This window comes from Psittacula echo (assembly GCF_963264785.1).
Source record: "Psittacula echo genome assembly, chromosome: 5".
Taxonomy (NCBI): domain Eukaryota; kingdom Metazoa; phylum Chordata; class Aves; order Psittaciformes; family Psittacidae; genus Psittacula; species Psittacula echo.
This window is the reverse complement of record NC_137739.1, coordinates 68,783,284-68,797,441: the sequence shown is the minus strand read 5'-3', so window position 1 is coordinate 68,797,441 and position 14,158 is coordinate 68,783,284. Positions and strand designations below refer to the sequence as shown.

Here is a 14,158-nt window from a genome sequence, read left to right as displayed (position 1 = left end):
CACCCTCTTCATTCACTGCACTGGCAGCTGGGAGGGTGACACTTCCTCATGGGCTGGGGAGGAGGGAGGCTTGCACCCCACCGGCTAGCATGAGAAAGCAGTCCAGGCATGGGGTGACTCAGAGCAAGGAAATGATCAAAGCAGGGAAATGATCTGGTGAAGGGAAGGGGAAAAAAAAATGTAAATTAAAAAAAGGGGAGGAAGGATGGTCGGGCTGGGTGGGATGGAGAGTGTGAGAGCGGCAGGTGGTGGGGACAGCCCCTTCACCTTGCATCAGCTGCGTGGGGGCTTTCCAGCTTTGTGGCACTGGGCGTTAAACACTGCAAGATGTTTGAAACACTGAGAGAGGCAGGACAGCTTAAAATAATGAGGATGTCCAACCCGAGGCATCGCAATCTGGGATCAGCAGCTAGGAGAGGCATGGCAGGGCAAAGGTTGGAGGCTCAGGCAGCGTTCCCATGGGCAGGGGCTCGATGATGGGAATCCTCCTCTCATCATGGCACCCCTAAGGTCCCACTGAGCTTCGGACCAGCCCAGCTTTTGTGGGCTCAGCAGGCTCTGAAAACTTTAAGCGCTTTCTCTAACAGAAAACTTCTCTGTGCCGTTCTGGTCAAGATTTCATGTGGAAACCAGTTTGTAAGCCACAGCTGTAAAATGCATCCATTCAGCCTCTCAGGAGGTGTTAACTGAAAGCCAGTTATTATTAAATTGAGAATACTTCAACATGGCCCATTTTAGCAGAGACCTCCTGCCTGGCTCAGGGTGGCAATTAAGCTTCAAATGCTGTTTTTTTCTCACCCTCTGCAGTCTCTATCCTGAACTGAACCCCCTAGATCCAAAGTTGGAGCTCACAGCAAGAGTTTTCCTGCCTGTAGTGGGGAAACTTGGCCCTTGTGTACACAAAATCACAGCTCCACCAATATTAGAAATACACTGATTAGTCTGTCCTTCAGTTAGTCTTTAAGAGACTATTGCCCATGTGCTTTCTAGTTAAGGCAGTTTCACCACAACAGTTCAATATCCAGGGAAATGACTCTGCACAGATCCCCATTCTGCCTTAGGAAGCACTCTGAGGGCATGTTTATATAGTCCAAAACAAACATTAATTCATGACAGGTTTTGCAACAGAAAATGAATGTCACTTCACATTACATGCCCTCCTAAAGTATAATCCCCAAGTCCTCAAGTGATTAGCTGCTAATCTGGTTCTTGGGAGCAGGATGGGGCTCACAACAGGTTTTAGGGAGAATATAAAATGTTAAGAGAAAAAAAAAAAAATCCTGAAAAGAAAGGATTGTTGATGTTGCAAATTTCTGTTCTTGCAACCATGGAACAAATTTAAAGGGCTATCAGCTTCCATCAAGCTTCATCTGAAGCCTGGACCTGTGAGATATGCCAGAAATGTCTGTGTTCTTAGAAAGGCTGCATCATCTCTCCCATAAAAAATAAGCAGAAGCAGACAAATTTGACTAAAAAAGCAGAAAAGCCAGCTCTAGGGCTGCAGTGTACCTCTGTGGGTCCCATGGCACATGAACAGCAGCAGCAATGGGCAGTAGCTGGGAAAAATGAGGGTCCCAGCTTCTGCTCCCAGCTCGTGCATCACTTGTGCTGCTTCCAGGGGCTTGGAGCCGTGTTTGGCTGCTGCAGGCAGTTGCCTGCGCTCTTGCCAGGCTCTAATGCCAGCCTATGCGAGGCCAACCCACGGACCGAGAGATGCTTCTGCGCCCTGCTGAGGTCCATCAACCCGACCGTCTGTAACTTGGCATTAGCAAAGGTATTTGTTTTTCATGGCACAACCAGAGAGAGTCCATGCATACGCTTGTGTCTCAGACTGAATGCTCTGGGGACTGACTAAGGAGCGAGGGTTTCCTCAGCATCCCTGGCCTCCTCTTCCCTTGAGGGAGCATCGGCAGCCCCATGCTGATGTGCTTGGGGAGGGGTGCCAGTGGGGAGTCCATCCCACCCATCCTTCTTCCTCTTATTTTACAGAAGAGCTGAGTGCTGTCCTGGGGAGCAATGCTTTGCCCCCAGACCACAAGGATGTAGGGTGGTAAGGGCATGAATCATCGAGGCTCCATCCCCGCATGTCTGAGCTTCTGTCTCACCAACTTCACTTTCAGATTGCTCAGAGAGAGGGATAATGGTTTTCTCCCAGCAAATCAACCCAGTTTTACCCCATTTTTCTAGCAGATGATTTGGTGGTCCTCTGAATAGCAATTAAATCAAAATCAGACATATTAAATCAAGAACTAAGAGTTTAGTCCCACATTAGGTAAAGACGAGCCAAGACCCTCTACAGCTCCAGTATCGCTCTGCTGCCTCTGGATTGCAGTGCGGTGGCTCCGCTGCCCACATGGCGGACCCACAAAATCCAATTAAACAGAAATAAATACACCCCATTTGCCCTCAGGAATTAGATTATTCCTAATTACAGCAATCAGTATCTTCTCACTGCTCTACATTTGTGTGACGAATCAGCTCCTGTGCCAGTGGCTTTTCTTATAAGTTGTGTCAAGGATTTTGGAAAGGAGACACCCAGCTTATTTCTGGCTGGCAGGGAGAGATACCAGCCAGAGGTCTGCTGCGATGGCTTTTTTCAGGTGATCCTGCCTAAAATGCCTCTTTTCATCCGCTACTAAATTACTAAACATCAGCACAGCCAGTATTCAAAAATTACAGGTGAAATACTCACCTCTGCAACTCTGTGACTGGCTTGTTGGGTACTGCGGCTCCTATGGAGCCAGTGAAGACAACATGTTGATAGGGGAAAAATTAGGGTACTGGAAAGAAATCTGGATAATACAACAACGCTCCTTTATTCATCTGAGAACTGAACTCTCTGTTAAGCAACCAGAAGTACCAGTGACAAAGAAAGTGCTGAAAGGGCTCTAAAAAGGTGTTTGGCCAGGTGAAGGCATACAAATTTAGGAGAAGAGCCCAATCCTCCCCCTGCCCACAAGGAAGAGAAGGTGTCTGCCCTTTGCCATGGGGACAGCAGGAGACACCAGAACAACTGCTGGGTAGCAGATAGGGTAGGCCAGAAATGACCTTCCCAGACACTGGGAGAGCACAGTAAAAGCAGGCGTCTTGCTCCCTCCTTGGGGAGCGGAGACACTGAGCATCCTCAGGAAGTCATGGCAGCAAGACAGGAACTCAGCAAGATGCTGGCTCTTCTGCTTACTCAGTTTCTCTATGCTTCTTGGAGACTGACACCCCTCCCGCTCTCTTGTCACAGACCAGCTCTCTGACTGCTTTTTGCTGAATACATTCGCTTTCTATGACACTATGAGAAAAAAAGGAAAAAAAAAAAGCTCTCTGAAGTAGTCTATCTGATGGATACTTCCGATAATGAAAATAAAGGACTCTGGTACTGCCAGTACATGCATATTTCCGGGAGCTTTGTATTTAATTGGGTTGATCTGCTTTAAATATCCAAAACATTCTCTCCACAGCTCCTTCGGTAGGAAGCTTCTGCAACAATAAAAACATCCTGCTTTGGGGAGGGTGCTTCCAACCGGGAAGATTAAACCATTAACTGCAGGGAACTCAGTGCTTTGGACAGGCGTTGACAAAATTTTCTGCCAAAATGCCAAACTGCACCAGCAATTCTACCCTGAGCAAAAGGCACAGACCTACACATGGGTTTCTAAAAGATTTATGTGCTCCTGAGCACAGGCTGAGTAAAGAGCCTGATATTTATTCAATATATTTATTCTACACACCTATATTACACCCATGCTAGGGCTACAGGGGAACCACTTAGGAACTGCCAGGATGAAGGCTGCTGAAGCGGCTGAACTCTGCTCCCCTGCATACACACTGGTGCTGCAATGGTGAGACGTAATTACAGAAAAAAGACCTTTTGAGCCCTGCCCCAGAGGGAGGGAGGCAGCCAGATCTTGTGCATGGTTTAGCTGTACTCCTCCAGCACAGGCACAAACTCTCCTCACTTGCTCAAGGATGAAGATCTTCAGGCAGGGAATAGCTCTTCCCTAAAAAAACAGTTTGAGGCAGGAGGTCCACAGAGGAAATGGTTATAAAACACTAAGCCAAAGAGCTACCAGGATCCATATTAACATTTACAGACATCCCTGCTGAAAAAAGCTATGAAACACCAGAATGGTATATAAGGAAGCAGTGTTTTTTCCAGCTGTTCTCCAAACAGGCTACAAATACAACTCCCTCCTATCGGGATCAGCTTTTCCATTCAGCTGCTAATGAATCATGGCTGCTGGTACCTCATCTGGTAAACGGCTCAAGAGCAAATATCATGAGCATTTTTGTGCAGATAAGGCTGACCATAGCCCAGATTCCTAATGGCACAGGAAAAGTACATGTTGCACACATAAAGGAGAACAGGCATGGATACTGCCTTGTACTATTCCTGTCTGAATATGGACATTACTAGGAGTAACCAGAGAACATGCTCAGATGCTAATTCAAGAAGTTAAGCATTTGAGCTGTTTGAAGAAACTCTTGCAAAAAAGTGGCTTAGCATGGTTTCAAAACTAATCTCCAAAGACGCCTTCGGACTATTTTCTCTACTACTGGGTGAAAAAGTTTGAAGTCCCTATTTTATAACGCAGTAATCCTAGAATATTGACTGGCTTAACCCTTCGCTTTGCTACAGTAGTTGGTCCAGCTGTTTGTTTCAAGAGAACCTAAAGTTGTCCTCCTAGATATGATCCTTCCCATTCTAACTCAGTATTGGAATTAATACTGAGTGAAGGGATTTTAATATGGCCCAACCAGATGGAGGTTTATAGTGGGAAATTCTAATGCTTCGAGAATGACCTTACTATACACAGGTCTAACTTACATGCAGGATTTCTTACATCAATACTTGGATCTCTTTTAGTTTTCCCTGTGTAATAGTTAAAATCACTTTAGAAACAAGTAGTTGATATTGTTTTTTTCTTTGCAAAGAAATCAGTTGTTCAGTCATATCCTCAGGTTTGCATAGTCCCAAGACCTGCAGCACTTTACGCCAGCTGCGCATATGGCTGTCACTGATTTTCAAGAGGAAAATCACTATATTTATCTGATAAATAAATATACAACTAATACTAGGATATCATTTTACAAGTGATTCATCTCCACACATATGGCTTTCACCAACACATATTTCGAACTGTAATCAGAATAGGGGTTTGGGAATTATAGGCATGTAAATCAATTAGCTTTGTGATAGTCCTTTCTCTTACCTTTCTTCTAGGAAATAGAAGCCATATTTATGGCTTGCTAATAGTTGTGGAGGTTCGGTCCATTTCTAGTAATGGAAATAACAAACCCCAGAATTTATCCCCAGGCTTGTAAAAGAAGCCTCAGGACAGGGTAAATACAAAATAACTCATGAATATTGGACAGCTTGTTCTGAAATGTGGAACTACAGCCCATCAATGCATAAACAAGTGAGCAAAGCCAAGCAGGCTGGAAAGCAGCCTCCCAGGGAAGAAGTGGAGCAGCTCAGCCAGGCTTCAGATGCAAGCTACTTGCAAAGCCAGGTGCTATATCAGCATGATATAAACCAGAAGGGAAACAAGTTATAAAACCTATCAGGGAATAAAAATATTTATTCCCCAGTTCACCTTCATGGTGGGCTCAAATTTGCACGACCTGTCATATAAGTCAAGAACAAGTCACATTCACAAATACTTCCTAAATTGCAGAGCGCACTGCTGAAGTGCCAGGTAAATACCGCAATCCACAGTTTCTTTTTCCATGAAAACTTTTTTGCCCTGGCTCAGAGCACATTTGTTTTACTGCATTGAACAGGCAGCCGAAAGTTAAGCTGACCAACTCTAAAGGATTTTTTTAACAACAGAAGTAATTAATCTGCTTCAGAGAATGAATCAGCCTTTTCTGAGCTAGAAACACACAAAGGAGGAGATTGTGGCTGCTTCTGGGGTGTGAGGGAGGATTACTCACACAACCAACACAGCAGAGGCAGCCACCCAGGGCCCATAGTTGTGGGCAGCAAAGGGGGCAAAACTCCAAAGCTGAACCCCAGAACCTCCTACCACCATACCATGCATTCAGGGGACCCGCTGCATTAGGAGGGAAGGAGCTGGAACAGATGGGCCTGCACAAAGCCAGTGGTACGGTAAGGGCTGTGTGGCTTTGCCTCTCCTGCAGTTCCCCTGGGCTGCACCCCCATCACATGAGGGGCTGTACCTGCCCTCAGAGTAGACTCTTCGGCAGCAGGAACCATCCTTTTATTTAGGTGAAGTACCTTGATCTGGGCCAGGTGGTGCAAAGAGCTGATTTGCTATGGCTTGGTTTGTTTTCAGGCTGTGGGAAGAAAGACATCGCTCAACAAAAAGCTGCTACCTTGGACTACGGGAACTTGTGTTATCACCTGGGGCCTTTGTCAGAAAATAACACTAACGCTTAGCTCACTGCTTTCAGCAAATGCCATGCAGTGACTTGACAGAAAAGCAGGATGAACAAGTAGACAGCTCCCAGATAGGGGAAACCAACACAACAGAAGCAGCATGCAGATAGCTGCCTTATTAAAAATAATGCAATTTAAGACAGAGCGGAGGGTAACAAAGTTATTCTTTTAGCTACACTGGCACAAAGAGACCTGCTCAACAAAGTCATAAACAAATAAACAGAAATTATGCCATTGTCATTCATTGATCTGGAGAGAGGAAAGAAGCTCTGCTGCTGCCCAAGAGCTATGGCTGCTTCTCTGCCTTAGTCACTCCCAAGCCTGCTGAGGCTGGTTGGGAGAGGCTGTGTCTCCAGAAAGGGACAGGATTGCTGTGCAGTCTTTGGGATGGGGATGGCATGTCCCGCTGTGTGGCACCAGCCCTGCCAAGGGGCAAAGCAGAGGCAGGCAGTCCCAACTCCACGTGGAGAGGCTCACTGCAGATCAGAGCTGCAGGTCTCCAAATTCATCTCATCTCTGCAAGGGCAAAATCACCAACATTTTCCATTTCAAATTACAACTAAATTTAGAGGTTTTATGGTTCCAGAGTGCCTCCTTTCCCACACTTTCCTGGAGTGATTTCCAAATTCCTCTGCTGTCCTCACTCATTAAAACGCGACTTGGCTCTCCCAGCTGGAAAAGTGGAGACCCATGCAGTCCCAAGGTGGCCTGCTGCCATTAGTGATGTCCTGTGTCAGCATTAACTATCAGCTTGGGAACAGCAGAGGCAATTTGCAAGGCGGATTTGGGGAGAAATCAGTGTTACTGAACCTGTTGGTATTCTGTGAGCAGCTATGCAACCTATCAACTGGATTTTCTCATGTCCTTTTTGGGACAGTCTTCCTAGCACCAAGGACTGACCGAGGACACCTGTACAACAGATTCTAATGCAGTAGCAATGCAAAGAGCAAAGTCCTTCTCTGCCCTTAAACATTCCCCCAAATTAATACCATACTCCTCAGCTGAGGCAAAACAATGGTCATGGTAAGAAAAACAGATGGAAGTCAATACAAAATAGCACCACCTGGTGACACCTACCATAACCATGCAAAGATCAACATTGTATCCCACCAACTACAAAATTTGGTGGCTCTTCATTTGCCTTTACTTTTTTTACCTGTCATAGTGCTGAAGCAACGTCCCTTCTGAAGTGACCTGCTACTTTTAGATTATTTAAATATTTTGGAACGAGTGGCTCCAATGCTGGGATGAGGACTTCATCCACTGGCTCTCAGTCCTCCTTCTGGCTTTGCCTGGCCTCCTTTATCAGCTCAGCAGGTTTCTCAAAGCACCTTGAAATACACCATGAAATGCTACAGAGTTTTTTGCAGACACTATGCTGGCTTAAGATTTCCATTGATCTGTGGCTTCAGCATTCCCAGCACTTTGAAATGTCAGCTCAGGTATCAAACTGGTAGAAACAGCTGAATCTGAGCAATACCTGTTCATTACATCAAACAGAGAAACCATCATGCTGTTAGGCCCTCTCCTGATGCTTTCTGAAGATGTGAAAGGCTACATGATTGACAGAACAGCAACAAATGTTCACCTGCCACATCATATAATTACTTACTTTTAACTGCAGCTACTCTTTCAGATGCCAGGCTATGACTCAGGGGCTCATGAACTCCACGCACCCTCTTCCTATTTGTTTCCACATTCTGTATATATATACATATATACATATATACAGATATACATATATACATATATATATGTACCACTGACGACATCTGGTAGCAATCATAAGGCTTGGCTGTTGCTCACTAGTTATTTTTCATTAGGAAAAGGGAACCAGATGATGCTTGCCCTTGACAAGGATCCTGAGTGGCACTGGGCAGTTGCTGAAATGTAGCGAACCATTTTCTGAATCATTCCCATCTTGTGCTTCACTCCAGTTCATATAGTACCTTTGGAGAAGTGGAACAACTGGAATAACATGACAGCCCCACACCAGACCTATCAGCATGATGTTGCCCTCGGTTAGAAGGAGCCAAGGCTCAAAACTTGATGTAATTTTTTCCCTTCTCTCAATTTGGTCTTTGCATCTTGGTTGACAGCACAGGACCCAAGTGCTCTCTGTCTGTTAAAATACAGATTGCCTGCTCTGTTCCAGCACTTGGTGCTCTCAGTGCTTTTTCAGGCCACTGGGAGATGACAGCGCAACGCTCGCAACCACTGTATGATGAACTGTGGTGGCACATGCAATGCTGAGAAACACTGGAATAAACTCGAGTTTGGTGGGTAATACCAAAGAGATTATACAGAAAAACATAGTCATTCTTGAGCCTCCCTCCCGCACTGAACACTAGGGTTATCACACTGCAAGACTTTATCTACCTTCTGCAAAATATTTAGCTATTTTTCACCCAGTTAGATAATAAGCAATGTACAATGTTAATGAACGGAACAGAGATAACTCCTTGTGATGTGTTCATCTGCACCTACCGATAGCAGTATTTTGCACCCAGCAGAGCTGGATTTGTTCAGTGTCACTGTGTGAGCCTATGAGTTGACTTGGTTGATTCAGTGGGTGGTATTTCCTCTGAATCATTATTGATAGACCTTATTGCAAACATTAAGAGCAAGGATATTCAACTGGGAGTTAAATCTGAGCTCATATATGCGTTTGTCTGAAGTTCCCCCAACTGTTTCAGCTCTATGAATATTGTTTGCTGCCCAATCTATGGCATTGTTTTACTACCCACTGCCGAATTACGCCCATCGTCTACACAGGGTTCTTTACAGTACAACGGTGGGATTAAAAATCCCTTGTCAACAGAATAATCATTCCAGAAAAAAAAAAAAATAGAAGACATGAAAGTAAAAGAGATGGGAGGGAAGGTGGAAGAAGGACAAAATGCAACTTATTTTGCATTGCTAAGAACAATGTTCTACTCAGTTACTCTGGGAAACCTATCTGGCATACCTAGCACACAAGAAAGGTGTGCAGTCCCGCTTCCAACGCGTTTGAAGTGCAGCCATTTGCTACACAGCTCAGTGAAACTGGGAGTTAAGACATAAAACTCCCATTTTTTTTTAAGTTATGAAAATTCGTAATAACTGGGGTACAGATCTAAAAGGATCAGACAGCCTTCCATGGAAGGGATCAGTCCGAGTTTGGCAGTGGACAATACTGAAAGTGAGAGAGACCCCAACATCTCCCTTAACAACAGGGCGAGTGGAAGAAAGCTGGGAGAAAACCACACAAGGAAAGAACATGGGTACATGCAACAAAAATAGGATTAATAAGGGGGCTGGAATAAGATCAGTGCTGACAGCAGGGAACAGAGGTTGGACAGACACCTGAGGATGAAAATCCCAGTTTCTCATCCCCATCATCACATAGAAGGAGCCTGAGAAGGGGTTAATTGCAGTACCTACCAGGTGAGGCATTATTTCTAGGTGAGGTGTCAAACAAACACTGAGCCTTGCAGCTCTGCTGTTCCATGGGGAAGCTGGAGAGTGAGAAGCCCAGCGCAGGGCTGCCAGGAAGCAGCAGAAGCTGGAGCCTGCTTCATGAAAGCTGACAGCAAGTTCTAGCTTGTTTGGCATTGCACAGTGAAGAGGAAAACATGGAACTCCTATTTCTATACTGATAAGAGAGAAAAGCATCTCTCTAACTAAGCAATCGCAGGGCAAATACAAAGTAAGAGAAAGTGATATATTGCGGAAAAAAAATAGTATCAGTTCAGAAGGGTTCTGAAAATTTCCCTTCCTGGGCAAATGGGAAGGAAGGAATTACAGCAGTGTGCAATATGGCGTAATATCATTCAGTAGTTAGATTTGCTGACCTGTCTGGTGCCTTCCTGTCCTACATTTAGGATCTTTTACACAATGGGTCTTGTACACTGCTTGCATTTTTGAAGCAAAATTCTTGGATGACAGCCTAGAAGGGGATTATTAACTTATAATAGGACAAAAAATTCGCATCTCCTCATAGGTTCCTGTAGTCCAATCCCCTGCCCTCCAGTTTTGGCAGCCCATGCTCCTCTGTATAGTATTAAAAACAAGCTAAAGCGGATGGAAGAGAAATGAGATTAGCAGCCACACAGGCCAAATTTTGAGCAAGTCCAGTAGGATGACTGCAACCTTACTGTAACTCTCTCTAACTTTTCCTTCTGAGTTAGGCCAGAAGTTTCCTCACAGTCTACCAGGGAGCCTGATGTGTTTCGCAGCCTACAGTGTGTTTACTCAGAGAAATTCCTCAGTCTGGGGAAACCGAGAAAAACGACAGAGCTCACAATGCTAATCTGGTACAGGAAGGGAGGACCATAAACACCATTTTGGGTTACTTCTACTAATATCAATGTTTCGGAGCACTCCTTCCCTACCCCCAAGCTCTGGAATTCAGGTCTGGGTGCTGATGTTGAAAGCAGCCACTTCGTTATTGCAGAGCTATTGAGCAAAAGGGAGGATGAGGCACAAGAGAAATATGTGAGTGAACCCAGGCAGCACTTGGGAGACCTTGTCCAAAAACCACTGGATAACAGAGTATTTCAAAATAAAAGCCCGAAACGGTCTCAGCCCCAGGAGCAGATGCAGCAGCCATACGCTGTATGTTAGGAAACGCACTGTGCCGTTCATGCACAGTTGGGACACCATCGTGCCTGCACATCCCACTGTCACATACCTGCAATCTGGACCACTCTGCACCTACATGTCATACCGTTGCACCGGAAATCTGGACCACATCACACCTGTATGTTGTGTGCTTTCATCTGTGATCCAAACCACATTCAGCCTGCACACGGCATCCTTGCAACCGCAATTCAAACTAACTCCCACCTGTATGTTCCACCGCCGCACTTGCAATCTGGACCTCATCCCACCTATACACCGCGCTGTTGCATCTGCAATCCGAACGGCCTGCCACCTATCTGATGGACTATCAAACCGGCAGTCGGGACCACGTCCCAGCGCTGCAATCAGACACCACATCTGCAGCTCAGCCTAGCCCAGGTCCCACACACGCCTCCCTACCGTCGCACCCGCAGTCCGCCCAGCCAGCCTCTCTCCGCAGCTCCGAACAGCCTCCCCGGGCAGCCTGCGGAGCCCGCCGGCTGTCCTTCCTTTCTTCCTTGACACCAATACCGTCTCACCAGCTGGGACCGGGGGACATCCGAGGGGAGGATGCCCAGCCGAGCTGCAACCTCAGGAGGGGAGAGGATTCAGCCCAACTTCTCCGACCTAGAGCACCCCGCTACCGCCCCCGGCGGAACTCGGTCTTACCGCGGCGGCCTGCTGCGGGAGGGGAGCGGAAAGACGCGGTACCCAAGACCCCTCACTTGAGCCCGCAGCCGCCGGGCTCTGCCCGCCTGCGAGAGCCGCGCCCGGTTCCGGGGCGGAGCGCGGGCGGTGCGGCGGGCGGGGGGCCGGGAAGTTTCTCCTTGCCCAGTGCGGGGTCCTGCTGCCCCTATGGGGGGATCCCCGACGGCAGCCGGGGCCCCTCTCCCGCGTCCACCCTAGCGGAGCCCTGGGCAGAGCCTCCCCGGAAGAAGGGCCGTCCCTGCTCTCCCCCGCCACCTCCCCTCTTCCTCGCCGCAGGAGGGACCTGGGTCTCTCGATAGGGGTCCCCTAGTGCGCCTTTTCTGCCTGTCGCCGAGGGCACCCTGGAGGCAAGCGCTGCCATCCGCCCCGGCAAGAAGCGTCTTGCAGCCCGAGCTGCTCATTGCCCCGGCGTATGCACCCCGTGCCCGGCGTGGGGCCTTTCTGCCCAGACACGGGGGCTTGAATCCATGGACCGGGGCTGGGACGTGTGTGAGGAATCACGGAAGCTGGGGACAGACCCCTTGCATCGAGTATACCCTGTGCCACCTTCGAGGGATCCTGATTTACGTGATCCCGGTCCCCTTAAGTGTTTCACTTCAACATCGGTGCAAAGAGGCGAGGGATGCCTTCACCTTTAGTAAAACGCATTGGCTCTACAGATCAGCAGCGAAACAGGAGTTAGGAGTTGCGCTAAATGTTATCAGCCAAGTGGGGAGAGTTGGATGGAAAAGTTTGTTTCTCTTTGTGGGTCAGGAGTGCTGTCTCCTGTAGGAATTAAGGGCTGGAGATGATTCTTGTTTCAGGCAGAGCCACTCAGCTTTGCTATCCAGAGAGAAAACGAAGGGAAAGTCATGGTTGAGGGAGAAGGGGATAGCTGTTGGAAAAATCATAATAAAGTGTCTTGCAAAGGGCTGCTGCAAGCCTGTGTGAGCCGAGCTTAGACCAGTGAGTGTGATTACAGGACACTGGAGGATAGTTACAGGGTAAGAACACAGTGCTGTGCCTCTCTGAGACTTCAAATTGGAAAATGAGACCTGAGGCTTTGCTGTTTGCTCGTAAAACGCTCCTCTGTTTCTAGTGGAAAAGGAGAGAAATGGAAGAAGACTGCCTCTCTCAGGGATGGCAGTTCACCAGCGTGGTTTCTCAGGTTTTCTTTTACTCAAAAGAAATGTTTCTGATTGGTATCTTCTGGAATTCTCAGGCAGGCAAATATTTTGTTTTGCAGATCTACACAGCAGAAAAAATGTATGTATCCCGTGGAATATTTCTCTGAGGGTATAAACATGATTTTGAAAGAGCTTTTTTTTTTTTTTTTTTTTTTTAGGAAATAGTAATTGTCTTTTACTGCCACTGCTGTTTTTTCTTTAGCCTTTTTTCCCTTCTCTGCAAGTTTTTGGTACTTTGGTACGTGAAGAGGAGCAGGGAACCTAAATCTTTCCTACTGGAGTACATTATTTTTCTCCTTTGCCTTTGTCTGATCCCTTTTCATCCTGGGGCGGCCCTGCATATGAACAGGGCTGGCCACGTGGAAGGCAGGCGGGACACCTTGCTCTTGGCCATGATGGGACCTGCGGAGCTGCTCCCCAAGCTGCCTCATGCATAAGCCCATTTCAGGCATTTTCAGCGTCTGGTTTGTGGCTTCTTTCCCACATGGTGACTGTGTGTGCTGGGGCAGTTGGCCGGTGGATCTTTCGATCCACTTACCAGCTATGTCCATAGGACCATAAGGCGGCTGGGATGCTAGGGAGCTGTGTTACGTGCAAGAGACCTGCAGCTCAGTGCCCTTGTACTTGGGGCAGACAAAAGACAGCAAGGGAGCTCTTTGCCTCCCTCCATATGTCACTGCTCTGCTCATCTTTAATGCTCAACATTTGTCAATCATGCTTTCTGAGCTGGACATGACAGGGACAGTACACGCGGACCTAAAAATTGCTTATGGAAGATAAACTACAATTGGTGGGATTCAAAGCCTCTCGCCATCATGTAGGAGTGAGGAACAAAGCTCAGCAAAGACAAGACAAGATAAGAAAATGAAATTCTGTGTAAATACCCCTCATTTTCATCAAATTCCCTTTTGACCAAAGCAGATGTGAGCATGGTGGTGAACAGTGAACACAAAAATGCTCCCTTCTTGGGATAAAGCCACATTGTGCATATGTGTTCAGAGCTGGATGCACATGTGATGTGGCTGAGGGGATTCAGGAGCTGATTTGCTTCCCCAAACCTGTATGTGCAGTGTGCTTTGCACCTTGAAAACCTCATATCCTCAAAAAGAAGGCTGAACCCTCCCTGAGCTCTTCATCTGCCTGCCTGGAGGGAGTGTGATCACCGAAGGTGTTGTTAAATGCCTATCTATCTGAATTTCTGTTTGGAGCTATCACTGCCAATTATATCAGCAATGTGTAAATGGAAGTGCACCAATGGACCAAATTCTTCTTTGGTTACACCATAAGC

At 46.9% G+C, this 14,158-nt stretch overlaps 1 protein-coding gene across 7 annotated transcripts in view; it reads right to left on the bottom strand.

Annotated features, from left to right (window-relative positions):
- The window catches only part of LOC308222312 (inverted formin-2-like), a 46,075-nt gene extending 34,332 nt beyond the window's left edge, over positions 1–11,743 (bottom strand). For 4 of the 7 annotated variants that reach the window (XR_013957106.1, XM_080620197.1, XM_080620198.1 and 1 more), the window contains exon 1: positions 9,818–9,947. Coding sequence is in view for 3 of the 7 variants with exons in the window: in XM_080620197.1 (XP_080476323.1) it covers positions 9,818–9,829 (12 nt within the window). In the remaining 4 variants the exon portion in view is untranslated. Of the gene's footprint in view, positions 1–9,817; positions 9,948–11,416; positions 11,546–11,665 lie in introns of those variants that run through there. The other 3 variants (XM_080620199.1, XM_080620200.1, XM_080620202.1) reach the window with 3 other exon arrangements.
- Between the last annotated feature and the right edge of the window lie 2,415 nt (positions 11,744–14,158).